General features: G+C 38.0%; 1 protein-coding gene across 1 annotated transcript in view; it reads right to left on the reverse strand.

The window, feature by feature from the left end:
- The window catches only part of GULP1 (GULP, engulfment adaptor PTB domain containing 1), a 46,466-nt gene extending 33,176 nt beyond the window's left edge, over nucleotides 1-13,290 (reverse strand). The window contains exons 1-3 of the mRNA XM_010294692.1: nucleotides 13,231-13,290; nucleotides 11,787-11,858; nucleotides 1,215-1,313 (exon numbers count right to left, since the gene is read on the reverse strand). Of these exons, the coding sequence (XP_010292994.1) occupies nucleotides 1,215-1,313; nucleotides 11,787-11,858; nucleotides 13,231-13,290 (231 nt within the window). The remainder of the gene's footprint in view (nucleotides 1-1,214; nucleotides 1,314-11,786; nucleotides 11,859-13,230) is intronic.
- Nucleotides 13,291-15,500: the final 2,210 nt, after the last annotated feature.

Genomic DNA, 15,500 nt, shown 5'->3' on the forward strand with positions numbered 1-15,500 from the left:
TTAGAATGTTCTTATTCCCCCGGGAACTTCCGTCCCACAGCTTTCTGTTAATCTCGGCAGGAAGAGTTAGGAAGATGAACATATTTTGGCATTTAAAACTGTTTTTTTAAAACAGTTTTTGGCAGGATATGGGGTTAGTACACCTTTCTGCCCGATGACATAAGGAAGATGCAAAAATGGCAATTAAAGTTGATATGGATATTTCTTGCCCCGTCTGCTCATGAACTCTTGAATCATGGTTGAATTGAGTTTGAAGCGAAAATGGGTTGTGAGTAGATGAGTAGATATAGCCTTAAACTAAAGCCACCTTTTCTCAAAGGGCAGTATCACTGTCTGAATAGCAACAATTACTCCAGAATTAAGAAGCAGTAACAAACATTTCATTCAAATCCATCATTAAATGTAGGTATAAATTATTTAAGAGCACTCAGATGTTAATAATCGCTGACCACTGAATAAATACTTTTTAGCTTGATTATATTTATCTCATTATTCCTCTTTGAAGTCTGTGAGGAGGATGTTTTGCCTACTGTGTAACCCCTTCCAAAATACCAGAGCAAACAAAGGAACAGAAAACCCTGCCACGGGATGACTGAATGGCCGTAACTGCTGAAAAACAGGAATTGTCAAGCTGTGCCAGATGCAAAGCTTGGGGTAACATTTATGGCCTGCTACAGGACATTTACAGAGGAATGGGTAACACACCTGAGAAACATAAGCATTCTAGGGAGGGGGATACAACAATAAACATTAAAAACACAAGAACAGGTTAAGGAAAGAAACATGCATGAAAAAGCAGCAGCATGAATGAAGTGTCACAGCAAACAAATTGTCTCTTCATTCACCTGCAAATACTTACATGCGGGTACCTACACAACGGTGACCATTTGAAAAGGTGTTTATCATATGTGGTATTAACATTTATTTACCACAGTGTTTTCATCTTCCTCAGACTTTAAAAATTCTAGTGTAGAAGGATTAAAAAAATTAAATCCCACATTAGCTACAATCTGTATTTTGGAGTATCATGTACCTTCCCGGGAAGATGTTACCCATGTGTTGTAACAAGAAAAGGCATTTTAGAAGAATTTTCCATCAACAGAATGGCTTTCATTGTTAATACTTTTTCAAAATATAAACCAATAAAACATTAAAAAACAGTTAAAACAATATTTAATTACTAATTTAGCACCACAAATATATAAGCCTCTTACCTTTGTTTTTGGATCTAGAATTTTTACACCATAGATTGAGATTTGTAATTCAACTTTGGGGGTCTTCTGGCCTTCAGATTTCTTGATATGTCTTGCAAACTATAAGATAAAAAATACAACAGCAATGGCATCAATAGCAAGTTTGTTGTGGGGTTTTTTTTTCCTTTTTTTTTAATTACTTCTCATTTCCTCTCAACTCCTTCCAACTGAAATTGTTTCTTTCCTTCTTCAAAAAGCTCTTATAAACAACGCCAACCATTCCCAACGTCACAGTTGGGCATGTAACAGCATTTCCAATTGCACACTATAGAATATTCCCATAATTTGGGAAAAAGTATTTTTAAATTACTTACCTGGTTCTCCTGAAACATTTATCTGCTCTTTAGGCACTTAATTTAAACTTTTGCATGAGATTTCTAGGAGAATGGTAGAAATACGAATACCTTCCACATCCCACTATTTCTACACACACACTGCGGGTACTTCCTGTATGTTCTTCCAGGGAAATCAGTTCTTTTAAACAGGTTCAGTGTGAAAGCACTACAGGTGTCAAATCCTAAGAAATACTTGATCTCTCCTATGATATTCTCAGGTTTTATTTGCTAACAGTTCACTAAATGATGGCTAGACAACATTTTATACGGCTGGGTCAGGTCATGTGCCCCCATCCAATACACCTCCCATCCTTTTGTATCTTTTCTTAGCTGCTGAATAGGACATGACTTTCTCTCACAAATGCTACATATAAAATAAGCAAGTATCTAAATTGCCACTACATGGCAGTTAAGAAGTGTCATGAATTCGAGTAACTTCCTTAGCAAAGACACAGAACTGCTCTATATTTTGCTCTGTTACCAGCCCTTTTCCTCGCAAGCCTTTGACAGCCTGGAATGGTATTTTCAAACCCACAAAGAAGGACGGTGACTCACTGAAGGCCAGAAGAGTTGGAGTATATGGTTTCACAGCTATATGTTTGAACACATCATCCTGAAGCTTGCTCCCACTCAAGTATAATTGAGCGCATAAATCACCGTTGGTACAAATAAACTATATAAAAAAGTCAGTGAAGATGGTCTAAAAAAGAGACTAGGATGTCGACCAGGGTGCTAACCCATCTTAAGGAGGCTTAGACCTAGAAGACAAAAGCATGAACTACCCTGTGACTGTGAAGTACTTGGTTGTAGCCAACTGATACCTCCCCTGCAAATGCCTAAAGCCCTGATTTTAATTCTTTATTTACGTATTTACATAAGGGATAGTTGGGGTTTTGGGTTTTAGCTCTGCCCCTATTCCTATGCCAACTAGTACTTGCAAAATCTTTCCATGAACTCAACTGCTTCACACAGTATGACTATCTCCAGTAGAGACTGTCCTCTATTTTCTCATTTTGCCTACTTGTAGGCAGCTCCACTGACGGCAAATGACTAACCAGTTTTAAGAACCACCCTAAAGCACACGATTACCTGTTTTTCCCTTCTTCCCAATGTTATTCCTCATTTTGAAAGCACATGTATTAAGAATTTTAGTAAATAAACATCAATTTATAATTAATCCTATCAACTTCATATAGTAACATGACCCATCCAGAGAGTTAATTACTGACTAATGCATCACATTAGCTGGTAAGTATCACACTCCGTAAGTTTAAAAAAACCACACTCAAAACCCCAAAAAACAACCAACCACAAAAAACCCACTCAAAACCACTCCATATCACACAAAACCAACTCATAAATCTAAATATCCCTTTTGTATTTCAACAGCTGGGATTGCTACAGTCATTGGCCAAATATTTTATGGAAGTTTGTACATGACTACTTACTAGTGAACACTAACGAGTCAAAAGTCAAGACATAACTTCCAGTTCTGCCTCTCTTCAATATCATCTATATAGCTCTTGCAAAATACACATTCTTTTTCAAGCCCATTTCTCACATATTTAGAGTACACTTTTAATACAGTTTAATGACGATCCTCATCCCTTGATTTTAATTAAGGTGAGTAATTTGATATGCATCTTTTTATAAAAAAGAAAATCAGATTTGCTACAGAAAAATAATTCTTTAATAGAAATCATTAATTAAACACCCCCCCTCGCAAACTGGACTTAAATTTTATACTACCATTTTAACCTGATTCTTACGTCTCTGCTTTAAAAAATAGGAACATCATACACCAATGAATGTTTTATTAGCACAGTCTTTTTTCCAAGATTAATAAACTTAGCTATCTTTCAAACAATTTTCATGCATTTACTAAACACCCCCGCTCTGCCAGCTTTCCTGATTTCTATTTTGATATAATCTTTTGTTGGATGAAACTTTGAGAACATACGTGTTCCCTTTCCATAGTGCAACAGGGCCACAAAAAACATGGATCACCTGCACAGTTTGGGCATCTCAATTTCCAACGCACTTTACAGTGCACAAAAACATACCTATGCAATAGATAATCCTGAGGCATATCTCAGTTTAGAATAGCCTTGAACTTGAGCGAAGCCTGGCTTTTTGGAAATGTCAAATGTCCCTTTATAAACAAGATGCGCACAATTATTTCTGTGCAGTAACGCACAGAAGGAGGCATAAATAATCTTTGTTTTTACTGAGTTAAAGCCATATTGTATGTTGAGAACGATGATGGAATGCTTGGTTTTCCAACTGTAATCATCTCATCGGGGTCCTGAACAACAGCTACAACATGAAGACTTTTAAAAATAAGTAGATCTGAATAACGTGCACGAGTTTTAGAACAGCTGGCCAAAGTCTGTTCCAAGTAGTCAAGAAGTCTTACAACACCGAGGAAGTTCCAGAAGATAATTCTTTGCCAATACTAAAAAAGGGTAAACAAAACGACCCTACCATGTCTCCACTTGCAAAAGGCATAGATCAAGTTCAAGAACTACAGAATTCAAGTGAGATTAAGTTAATGATGATCAGCATTTTACAGAAAATGCAGCTTGTCAAAATAGACCAAGCATTTGACTGAGTTTTGCATGCCATTATATTTAGGAAGTGAAGAAATACAAAGAAAGTATTAGTTAAGTTAGTTAGATTAGTCTCCAGATGCAGTTATAAACAGGAAATTGTCATTGGGAAGATATGTTTCTAATGTATTCCAGCAGCGTTTATTTCTTAAGCATGACATTATTGAACACTGAGCAGGAAGAAAATAATTACTGCAAAACTCTGCAGGCTGAAAAAGTAAGCGAAAAAAGGGGGAGAAAAGTAACTGCTGATCTGTAGAAAAAACGAAAATTGTTACAGAGCAAGCCTACGGACCAGGAAGGCTGATGGAGGGGCAAGTAACACAGAGAATACCTCAGCAACCAGACCACCACAGATTGCCTCCCTGCAAACAAACCATCTCTGCCTCAATACCAACTCTGTAAATATGAAAGACAAACTGTCTTTCTCGGGACACTACCCTGTGAAGATGGTGGAATCAAGGAAGTCTTGATGTCATGGTAGGCTTCCTGCTAACTGTGGACCTTCTGATGAAACTACAGTTGGGAAGATTAATGCAGTCCTTGGGTATTTCAAAAAGATCCTTAAGACAACAACAACGGCTGCACTGCATCAGCTGCTTGTGAGAAACTACTCAAATTTTATGTTCTGAGGTTTTCAGATGCAGAAAGATCTTGACAAAATGGAGAAAGATGATAGGCTATTTGCAAAAGTTAGCAGAGGACTGGAAACCCGCTTCATAAGAAACTCCACCAAATCAAAAACAAGCTAATGGTGAAAGAAAAACACAAAAGAATCTCTTCAACACAGACATACAGAGATAAACAAGCTTTTTAATCAAAGGTTTATGGTGACAGAAAAGTACATATAAATACAGAAAATCTGGTTCAGTTACTTTCTTAATGCTTTTCCTTCCCACTCCCTGTTCTGTGAAATAACAGATAACATACAGATACTGATCAGTAATTTCTTTCATACCTGACCTTCTCTAGAGAGGCAAGTTCAGCCACCTCCCGAACTTGTGCAGGGTTTGAACAGCAGATCCTAACACTCAGTCAAGGTATTAGCCCATTTGCTTTTCTTCTCTCTATTTTTCCTACTCATTCCTTCCACCTAAAGAGGACCATGAGGGACCTCTGGACAGGGGAGGTTTACAAACGTTATTTTCTCCTTTCAGCACACATTTGAAACAAAACAATATTTGTAGCTCACACAGTAACAACATTATTTAAGAGGGCAAAAATCTGTAGCCTCCCATTGGCATCAAAATGGACAGGGATATAAAATTATAATGAATCACAGCATGGCCTGGGAAGACATATGATAGGCCAAATTCTTAAGCTGTTAGTTTATACATATATTGTTCTCAGGCAAGACACCCTGATTTGGCCCAATAATAGTATGAGCAGCTCAGTGGGATGGGCTAGCTTTTCTTTAACTGCTTTGGAATTAACATCATATTTCCCTTGAATCTTTTAGGGGAAGCAACAGATACAAATAAATCTCTTTTCTGGGGCTTAATTTAGCTTTAAAAATAAAAAAAGAAAAAACTTCCATATATCTTGTCTTTTATTGCAGTAGTAGAGAAAAATTGCATACTTTGAGATTCTTAGTAAAATTACATTTGAAATGCTTATGCACCAAGTCTTAGCAAACTGCAATCAGAGGATTAATCAGCAAAAACGACATATGGGGGGGGGTGTGTGGGGGAATAAATATCACATTTTAAAACCAGCCAGGAGCTTTAGTTAAAGAAATAATGGTTCAATCAAATTCTATCAAAGTCAATTTAAGCTATGCAAATCAAAACTGTGCGCGTTTATTTAATATCTGCACTTCACAGCACAAGTCAAGAGTTCATTAAAAAACTCAGAATAAAGGTAGATGTTCCTGTGATTTGGGTGCTGATCTTCAGCCAGGGAACAGAGGTTCAACTCCTTCATTTTACCCAGGCTTCCAGTGAGACATCAGACATTGCACTTCATGTGGACACCTTAAAAGATAGCTGTTGGAGGGCAACGTAGCTGTCTAAGCCGAGAGACAACTTTATACCTGGTTTTGAGAAGATTCTTTTCCTTTATTTTTTCATAACAACATTCATTATAAGGAAAGATGCCTGGAAAACAAAAAAAAAGGCCCTATTTCTTTTGCAGTGACCACGTATTATCTTTCCGGGCATATTATGGTCCAAACTCTCATGCATGTTTGATGTGGATATAACGAAATTATGACCTCTGAAAAACGGCTGTCAAGAAGAGGAAAAGGATGAAAAGGCCACAGATATGCAAACCTACATGTCTCAACAATCATCTGGGTAAGGAAAAAGCTGTCTTGGAAATCCATTTCTATGGAATATGCTGTATTTTATTTTCTAAACACACACTGGACTGAGAGGAAGGATATTGATCTGTTCACCACAGTGTGGAAGACAATGCTCTACAGTCTTTTTTCCATCTCTCACTCCCTAAGGGTTTTTTGTTTTTCTCTTGGGTTGGGGGCAGGGGCTTTTTTGTTTGTTCCTTTGTTTTTGTTGTTGTTGTTTCATTTGGTGGCCTGGAGTTTTGGGTTTTTTGTTTTGTTTCTTTTTTTCTTGTTTTTTTTTTGAGAAAGAGAGTGACCACGTATTCTCTTTGTCAACTCTTCTCATGTGATTTACTCTGGTCTTCAGGCTGTCCCTGGCTGGTCCCGAACCACATATTCTGCTTTCTCCAGTACTTCAAAAAGAATAGTGACTGCTGTAAGGCTCCACTGGAAACCTCTTTATCCCAATATTAAAAGATTTCTGTACTCCACCCTCCTCTGTCCTTTCCACAACAAATGAAACCCAGTTTTAACAGGAAAGGGCTCCAAGAACAATATCCACTGACGGTCCATTAATGGCAACAGCAGGACAGCACGTGTGGTGGTGTGTGAAAGAGCACTCTTCACTTTCTGTATTCTTAGAAGTCAAGGAGATAATGAAGAATATTTCAAGTGGCTCCAAAGTGATTAATTCTATTTACATTATCTCTGGTGACGGAAGAAAAGAGGAGGCAAAAAGGAGACTGAGTTGGAAGTTGGGTAAGAGTTTGGTCTTAAGAGTCTTAAGTTTGGTCCTCACAAAAACACCCCTTTGAGGACTAAAAGGAACAGCCCAAAGCTCAGGTGTTTGCTTCTGGTTTCCCCCTAACACCCTTCCATGCTGTTTTCTTACTAGTAGTTTGGTTATGCTGCGCTTTCCATCTGTTATGCTGATCCTTCCACCTGTTCTCACCTCAGGCAAACCTCCACTTTTTGAGAAGGGCCAAATTCATTCCTACAGTCTGATTTAGAAATTGTATCCTTCCTTAACAAAGGGAAGCAATCATTTCACTTTATAAAATAAAGTGTGATTTGACAACATTTACAGATTTGAATAGTGAAGGCATGTTCTGATACAACATCTTGGTACCATATTCCTTAGTTTTTATTTCATTCTGGAAATTAGTTTGACTAGAAAAGTGGAAGGAAAAAAAATGTTTTTAAGAAATTATGAGAAGAGCCCACCTGATATTATAAATAAAAATACACATTTTCACAGAATCACAGAAACACTAGGTTGGAAAGGACCTTCAAGATCATCAAGTCCAACCATTAATCCAGTGCCACCATGTCCCCTAAACCATGTCCTGAAGCGCCACATCCACACATTTTTTGAACACTTCCAGAGATGGTGACTCCACCACCTCCCTGGGCAGCCTGTTCCAATACCTGACCACTCTCTCAGTGAAGGAATTTTTCCTAATATCCAATCTAAACCTCCCCTGGCACAACTTGAGGCCATTTCCTCTCATCCTCTCACTAGTTACTTGGGAGAAGAGGCCAACACCCTCGTCGCCACAACCCCCTTTCAGGTAGTTGTAGAGAGCGATAAGGTCTCCTCTCAGCCTCCTCTTCTCCAGACTAAACAACCCCAGTTCCCTCAGCCGCTCCTCATAAGACTTGTGCTCCAGACCCCTCACCAGCTTCGTTGCCCTTCTCTGGACACGCTCCAGCACCTCAACGTCCTTCTTGTAGTGAGGGGCCCAGAACTGATTCAAGCTGCGGCCTCACCAGTGCCGAGTACAGGGGCACGATCACTTCCCTACTCCTGCTGGCCACACTATTGCTGATACAGGCCAAGACACTGCTGGCCTTCTTGGCTACCTGGGCACACTGCCGGCTCATGTTCAGCCGGCTGTCAACCAGCACCCCCAGGTCCTTTTCCACCGGTTTAAAACACTAGTGTCCAGCTTTTTTCTGTCTCCTGCAGTAGAGCTCCAAGAAATTTGAAGACATGAGGGGAAATCCCAACTAGATAAAACTACTGGACGACCCTCTAGAAAAATTAAATATAGATGCTTGAAACAACTGCATATTCAAAATGCAAACAACCCAGAAAAATTATCAAGTGTTTAGAAAATGTAGCAGTAGTAGTATTTGGGATAAAACAAGTACAATGAAGCATCACAAAAAATTCCTCCAAGTTATTGTAGATCATCAGCTCCACCTGCTGGGAACAGTAAGTTCATGGAATGGTGTGCTACAGTTTCGCACAAACCTATGTTTGGCAAGCGAATAACCTTTGTGCTGTATGAGTTAAGAACTTTTGATTTAAAGAAGTAAAGAGTTATATACCAAATGTCTATTCTAACATAGTTTGATGACATAATGGCTTAAGAAAAATAGTTTACAGTGGCAGTATTTCATGGTCTGTGTATCACTGAGCGTATAACTTCAAAAGGTCATTAGTGTGATGCACATCAGTTGTCAAAATAGCTCCAAATGTTAAGAAAGAGTCATCTGGTTTTCTGCTAGCTATGAACTTTCATTAAAAACAAATTATGACGAACTACATTGTGATTAAAACAAAATCTATAAAATAAAATAATAAAAATAATAGCATCACAAGCTACACGTCTTCTAAAAACTCTCCTGATCCAAAAAACACTATGTACGTTTTCCTTCAATGTAAGACATTAGCTTTCAAGCTCTTTTCACTGGTTTAAAATTTTTAATTAACATTTTCTAAAAACAAGCTAGAGATATGTGGTTAATAATAAAATCCAGTACCTCTAGGCTTCTCTTCAAAGAATTCAGATGCAAAACATAAATCAATATTGAAATGAGTATTCAGCTAATTGAGGATTCTTTCAAACACAAAACCTCCTTATTGCTCTCTGAATTCTGTGCCAAGATTTTTCAAGTCTTTCCAAAAGTTGTCTTTAATTACTTTGAGTTTTCTAAAAAAACTTTGTGATTATACATGATTCCATATAATACTGGGCATCTAATCTCCAAACTTGCAAGCTTGAAGAAAATAGTGTAATTGTGGCAGCAACAATTCAGACACGTATCTCCAAGGTGGTTTATTTAGGGAACACATGTAAAAGGTTAGAACACATACCTACATACTTCAATGACACCGCAAGAATATGCAAAAACTTCTACTTTTAAATTTTACTGCTCGACTGACAAAATTTTTTTCCCAAGATAAGAAAATAGTTCTGGCTCTTCCTACACGTCAGAGAACAGTTATTTGAAATCCTTTTTGGACCTGCTTTCAGAGCAAACTATTTTAAGGTACCAATCATACGATCCAACCCACTAAAAGCCTCCAGTGATCACTGAGAGCCCAGGTTAGCCTGGAGTTCCACCAGTGAGACAGAGACACTTAGCAGCTGCTCTACTTGGGAGGAGTCTGATAAAATATCATTAAAACTAAATAAAAAATTTTCCATAGCAGGTTATTATCTTGACAAAATTTCTGCACAGAATTAACTTTGCTCAGGGTAATGGAATTTTATAATCACAACACATCTAACACAACAGGCTTCGCTCCAGTATTATCTGTAAACTGTACGAGGAGCAGACAAAACCATACATTTTGTTTCTGCTGGTAGCGCACTGCAATGGTTAAAAAAGGGTCATACTTCCATTAGCCTAAAACACTTGAAAACAACCAGGCAATAATGTCTCTAACGAACTGCAGCAGAGTAAATCTTTTTTGGCATAAAACATTCTAAGAATTGACTAAGCTAATCTTTAAAGGCAGCTGTACTATTTTGGCAGAGCGAAAATAATGGCAAAGAACTTCCATTTCAATACCTTAACGCAATTACTAATCAATCTTGTAAAGATGGCTTTTTCAAGGGAAACCTCAATCTTAAAAGCTGAGCTACATGAATAGTGTTTAATGCTTTCTTGCTTGCTTTTTTTATTATAGTAATAACACAGAAACAAGTTTTCCAATACTGATTCCCAAAATTTTCAAAGGAATTTCTGTTTAAATGTATACTGAAAACCCTACAAAAAGTTGTGGAAAGTACAACAGTAGGCAGAACTATTTTTACATCTAAATAAACTACTGCTCCAACAGCTCTAAGCAGCTAAGCACGAAACCGTGCAATTCCCCTGCCATGAGACTTAGCAGGTAAATCAAATGAGCATTCCCTGCCACAACTCACAGCATTTGAAGAGCTTTAAGTGTATTAGCTGTCACTCAAACAGTCAAATCAAAGCCGTGTTATCAGTTAGCAACCCTCAACAAGTTGGTAACTAGCTAGTGGTAATACATTAAGGCCATAACCAGCGAACATTAGCATATCATGAACACGCTTAATTTTCCTGTCCCTCCTCAGTCACTGCACTAGGATACTTTCCAATTGTCTACCAAGCCCCTCAGTACTCAAGAACATATAACCAAGAAGAAATTGTAAATGTCTGATTTTCTCAGCCACCTATGTGCACCAGCACATAAACGCTGTTTGTGCACACAGATCTTTTCCAACAAAACATGAAACCTGGAGGACGAGGCAATCATGTCCCTTGTTTTATATTTATGTTTTGTAACCCCTATTCTCTCACTACAGCTCTATTTCCAGATATATCACCAGTTATCACAGCTGAAGGGTGAACGACATGCATGCCAGTGTGAACGGCAGTCAACCTTCACCTCCAAGTCTAATAGGTTACATGGATCAGAGACGTTAGCTTTAGATGAGGAGCGGTCAGGACAGCCAGTAGCCATGGAACCATCACAGCCCGTTTATGGTGTGGTTTGATATTCTTCTGTTCTCTGGCACCAACAGCTTACCTTAAGTGGGTGGATACTCTATGTTTTGCAACAAGGGGCAAGTCACCTAACTGGAGCTCACAGGAAGCACTGCACGACCCAGAGAAACGTGGGACAGGCATTACTGAACTTACTAGTTAATTGGTCAAGGAAGAGTTAATTTTTTTTAATTCTCTGGCAACAGGTTTGGAGTGCCATAATTAAAGGCATTCAATAGTCATAAAGTGAGGATGGCAGCTAAAACGCATTGTTGCTGCCTAAGTTAGAATTAATGAAGCCCTAAAGTTTCCAAAAAAACAGACATTACACATTAATGTACATAAACTTTACTATACATAATTGCGTAATCTAGGAGACAACAGAACATCAGATAATACGGACACAATAAGGAGCTGTCTACACATCAGTGAAGAGTGCAGTAAAAGCAACTGCTACTAGAACCTGTGAATTTGCCTAGAAACACATACGAAGTGCTTTATCTGTGAAAGCAGGTTAACAATACATTCCATTTATATTTCATTATAAATGCTTTCTTACCTTTAACTTTCTAACAGCATCTCTTACAACTTCTGTGCCTTTGGGCTGCTCCACTTCAGTACTGCCAAGAAACTGAAAATATTGTAATTTGTGAGAATTAAGTTATGCATTGAAAGGTCTAATTGACTCAAATAATCATGTTTTCCAATTATGTCCAAATAACATTTTGGAAAGAAAGTAATTTCAATAGTTGATAAAGAACAAATCTTCATGCAGATATCTCTAACCAAGAGAATAACAAGAATTAATTTCTAATTAGAAAAACATAAGAGATATCAAAAGCAGCTTTTTAAAACCATTTTATTTATCGCAATCCTATACAAGTCTGTTAATTAGAGGTTAAGTACCTTTTTCCACTGGGAAATTGTAATTTTAGTACATCATCTCTTTTGGAAAATAATGAAAAAATCCAAAATATTACTGATATAAGACACTTCCCATCAATTAACATAAGCCAATGGTTTGGACTATGTTAATAGAACTTTCATATAGTGGTGCAAGATAAATTAAAAAGGCCTGATTCTGCTCTCAGAGCAGCTTGGTACAGTAGCTTCGTAGATTTAAAGGAAGCAGGCTCCAATTTACATAAAAGCAAGGCTCATATTCAAAGAATCTCGGCTAAAGATCAGAGTTTTAACAAGTGGGGTTTTCACAAAACCCAAGCATACACCTGTTAATACACAAAGCCTGATATTTCAAGAGGGACCTTACCATTTCTTTATTTGTACACGGAAATGCCTTTACGTTCTGTACAGTTTTGCTTGCCTTCTACTATACTGTTATGAAAGGTGTGACAATGCTGCCCAAGCTGCCTGTGTATAATAAATAATTACAAGTTGTCTGCCTGATTTTCACAGAGGTACAGCTGATTTAGTCACACCATGTACCTGCATATGCCAAAATGATGCTAGCGAGAAGGAATAAACTCCCTTCTTTCTCTAAAGTGCACAATCTTCCATGTAACGTGACACACAGAGGTATGCATAATTTTTAAGTCTTAGCAATTTCACGAGGAAATTAAATTTGCCAAGCTACCGATGCTTTCAGCATCGTAACTCTAAAGTCTTTAATTCTAGTAAAATTTTGAAATGTGTTTACTGTTGTCAATGTGCTTGGGCTGTTCTAAACACAGGAAATAACAACTGCAAGTGTGGAGGAGGCTCAGTGAGCAGAGAACACGGGCCACTGCTGGCCACGGTGAAGAGGAAGACAGCTGAGCATACTTCATCCACACACGCTTCCGAATTTTTCTGTAGTTTTGCAACTGGCAGCTCCAGAGGCATTATCAGCGTAAGCAGCCTGGTACTTCTTGATACGCGTTTAGGGCCAGGCCTTGGGTGGAACTGTGTCGAGTACACTTCTAGATGCCCCAGAGTACACTGCCTCGCCTGCAGCTACTTCTCCGCAAGGGCACAGGGCTGCCCTGTGTTTCGTATTTGCTTACTTCCATCCAGATGAGCGAGATCCGAGATAGCAAAAAATAGCTCAAAAGCAATAGCGTCATCTCCCCTCTCAGCTCTCTCCCTCTCATTCAAAGTCCAAGAAAGATGAAAGCATCTTTGCTGTGTTCAGTAAATCCCTGCAGCAGACCACCAGTCTTTCCATGAACTACAACTTCCCTAAATACTGTTTTCCCAGGGGCTTGCACCCCCTGTTAATTCACATTGCTGCCTTAGAACGTGTACGCACCAAATTAAGCTTCTGCCACAGCTGGGGCATCTGTTAAATTTCGCTGATTTTATAAGCCCATAGTAATGCTCCCCAAATCAGAAATTACCATTTCTGATCATCAAGGGGTGGGAGACGTAGACATCTAAAGAGGAAGATTAACTGCTGAAAGCACAAGTTTAAATGACTGTCAAATCCTGAAGAAACACACCAGTTGGGTTTGCTCAACGAGTTACAAAAGAATTAAATAATCAAGACTGGAAGTATATGGAAACATCATGAGCATTATATCAATATTTATGGAACGTATCTTAACTAACCAGAATGACACCAGTCATTCGCAATGCACTGTCTTCCAGATGAGTATCAGTTTTGACATTAAATATCACCACTGAAATTTTTATTGCTCTCAGCAGTTTTGAACTGGATATCGAATTAGAGCTTATGCTTAATAAAATATTCAGCATAGGAAAATTAATTAAGATGCATTTAATCCATAAATACAAAGGAGATTTGTTAATATCAGTCAGAGAGGATGAGACCATGCCATGGGTTGCATTGTTTGCATCTGATATATATTTTTACCTCTTAATTGCAGTTCTACTTTTTTTATTCAGGTAAGCTCAAATTTTAGTGATAACTGCTTACATGTTTCATGCCTGACCTTCATAAGCTTTCTCATTTGATTTATTATTTAGTTAGTTTTTGTAAAACAGCAATAAAGAGAAAAACAGCAATAAAGAGCAAAACAGCAATAAAGAGCAAATATTCTGACTTTTTGTATTAGCCTGATCAATTTTGGGGCAAAACATGAAAAGAATTTCAAATCAAGACAATTTATGTTTTAACAAAAAAATGACTGTGCAATATAGGTTTCACATATAGCTAACATTAACTGGAGGCTTTTTATTGCTTGCTTTTTCATCTGCTCTGTACCTTTTCTGTGTGATCTGCCTACCACCAGACTTTGTTTAATATCAGGTACCAATTACTATGGCGTTACTCGTAATAGTTAAGCTAAGCAAACACATGTATATTTGCAAAACTGAGACTTTAGATGTCAAGCTCAATGTGACTGAGGCCTCTGTGTTTGTATAATCCCTAACACACGATAGATTCGCTGCCACCTCCGGGACTTCTAAAGTAAATAACTAATAACTAATTCACCATCCTCGTCAAATAGGGAGATGGCCATTTCATTATGGTCTTTTCAGCTAATTTTTCCTCACCAAATCTCTCACAAACACAGAGAACAACTATTTGTTGTATCAGGAATTCGGTACACCTGGGGCATGAATAGTATAAATACTCATCATGGGAGAGTTTCTGCAACAAACATTTCAAAGCAGAATTGATAAATTGAAACTTCCCGTTTCAAGATCAGGCTCCTTTAGAAAGCAATAGCGATGCAGAATTCTAGATGGCAACTTTGAAAGTCAGCAATTGTGTTGATCGCTTCAGGCTCTCTCCCACAGCTACGGCCCTTTTGCAGACCCGGCTGAGGAGGGACAGCAGCAACACGGGGTAACTGTTTCCGAGAGCCAAGCTAACGCAGCTCCCACACTTACCTGCCGAAGAGAGGAACAGAAAATAACGTAGCAGTTCCCCTTCAGATCGTTCAGTATTAATCCTATATGCAATTAAATAAAGGCATGCAATTCTTAAGTGTTCATTAACATCAAACACATAATACAGATGAAAAATGTTTACATATGATTGTTTTGTGTATTTACGGTTTGCAACCAGTAAAAGGCTTATTCTTGAAGTTGGTGTACCTCATGCATAATAAGCCAATTAAAACAAAAATAATCAGTAACTTAGGCATGCCACTAGACTCATCTTTAAATATTTATGTATTGTTAAATTTAGCGCTAATAAGTTCACCAGAATCATACTGAGCTTCACTTGGATACTTTAGGAAGTTCAAAGAGGATGACATTTTAATATTTTCTATAGCATAAAGCAAGCTAAGGCAATGTTTTTCCCATATAAGTTACTAGACGTTTTTCATTGCAGTCTGCCATCCTTCCAAACACATTCCCTACA

The sequence above is a fragment of the Phaethon lepturus genome, unplaced genomic scaffold, assembly GCF_000687285.1.
Source record: "Phaethon lepturus isolate BGI_N335 unplaced genomic scaffold, ASM68728v1 scaffold1589, whole genome shotgun sequence".
Taxonomy (NCBI): Eukaryota; Metazoa; Chordata; class Aves; order Phaethontiformes; family Phaethontidae; genus Phaethon; species Phaethon lepturus.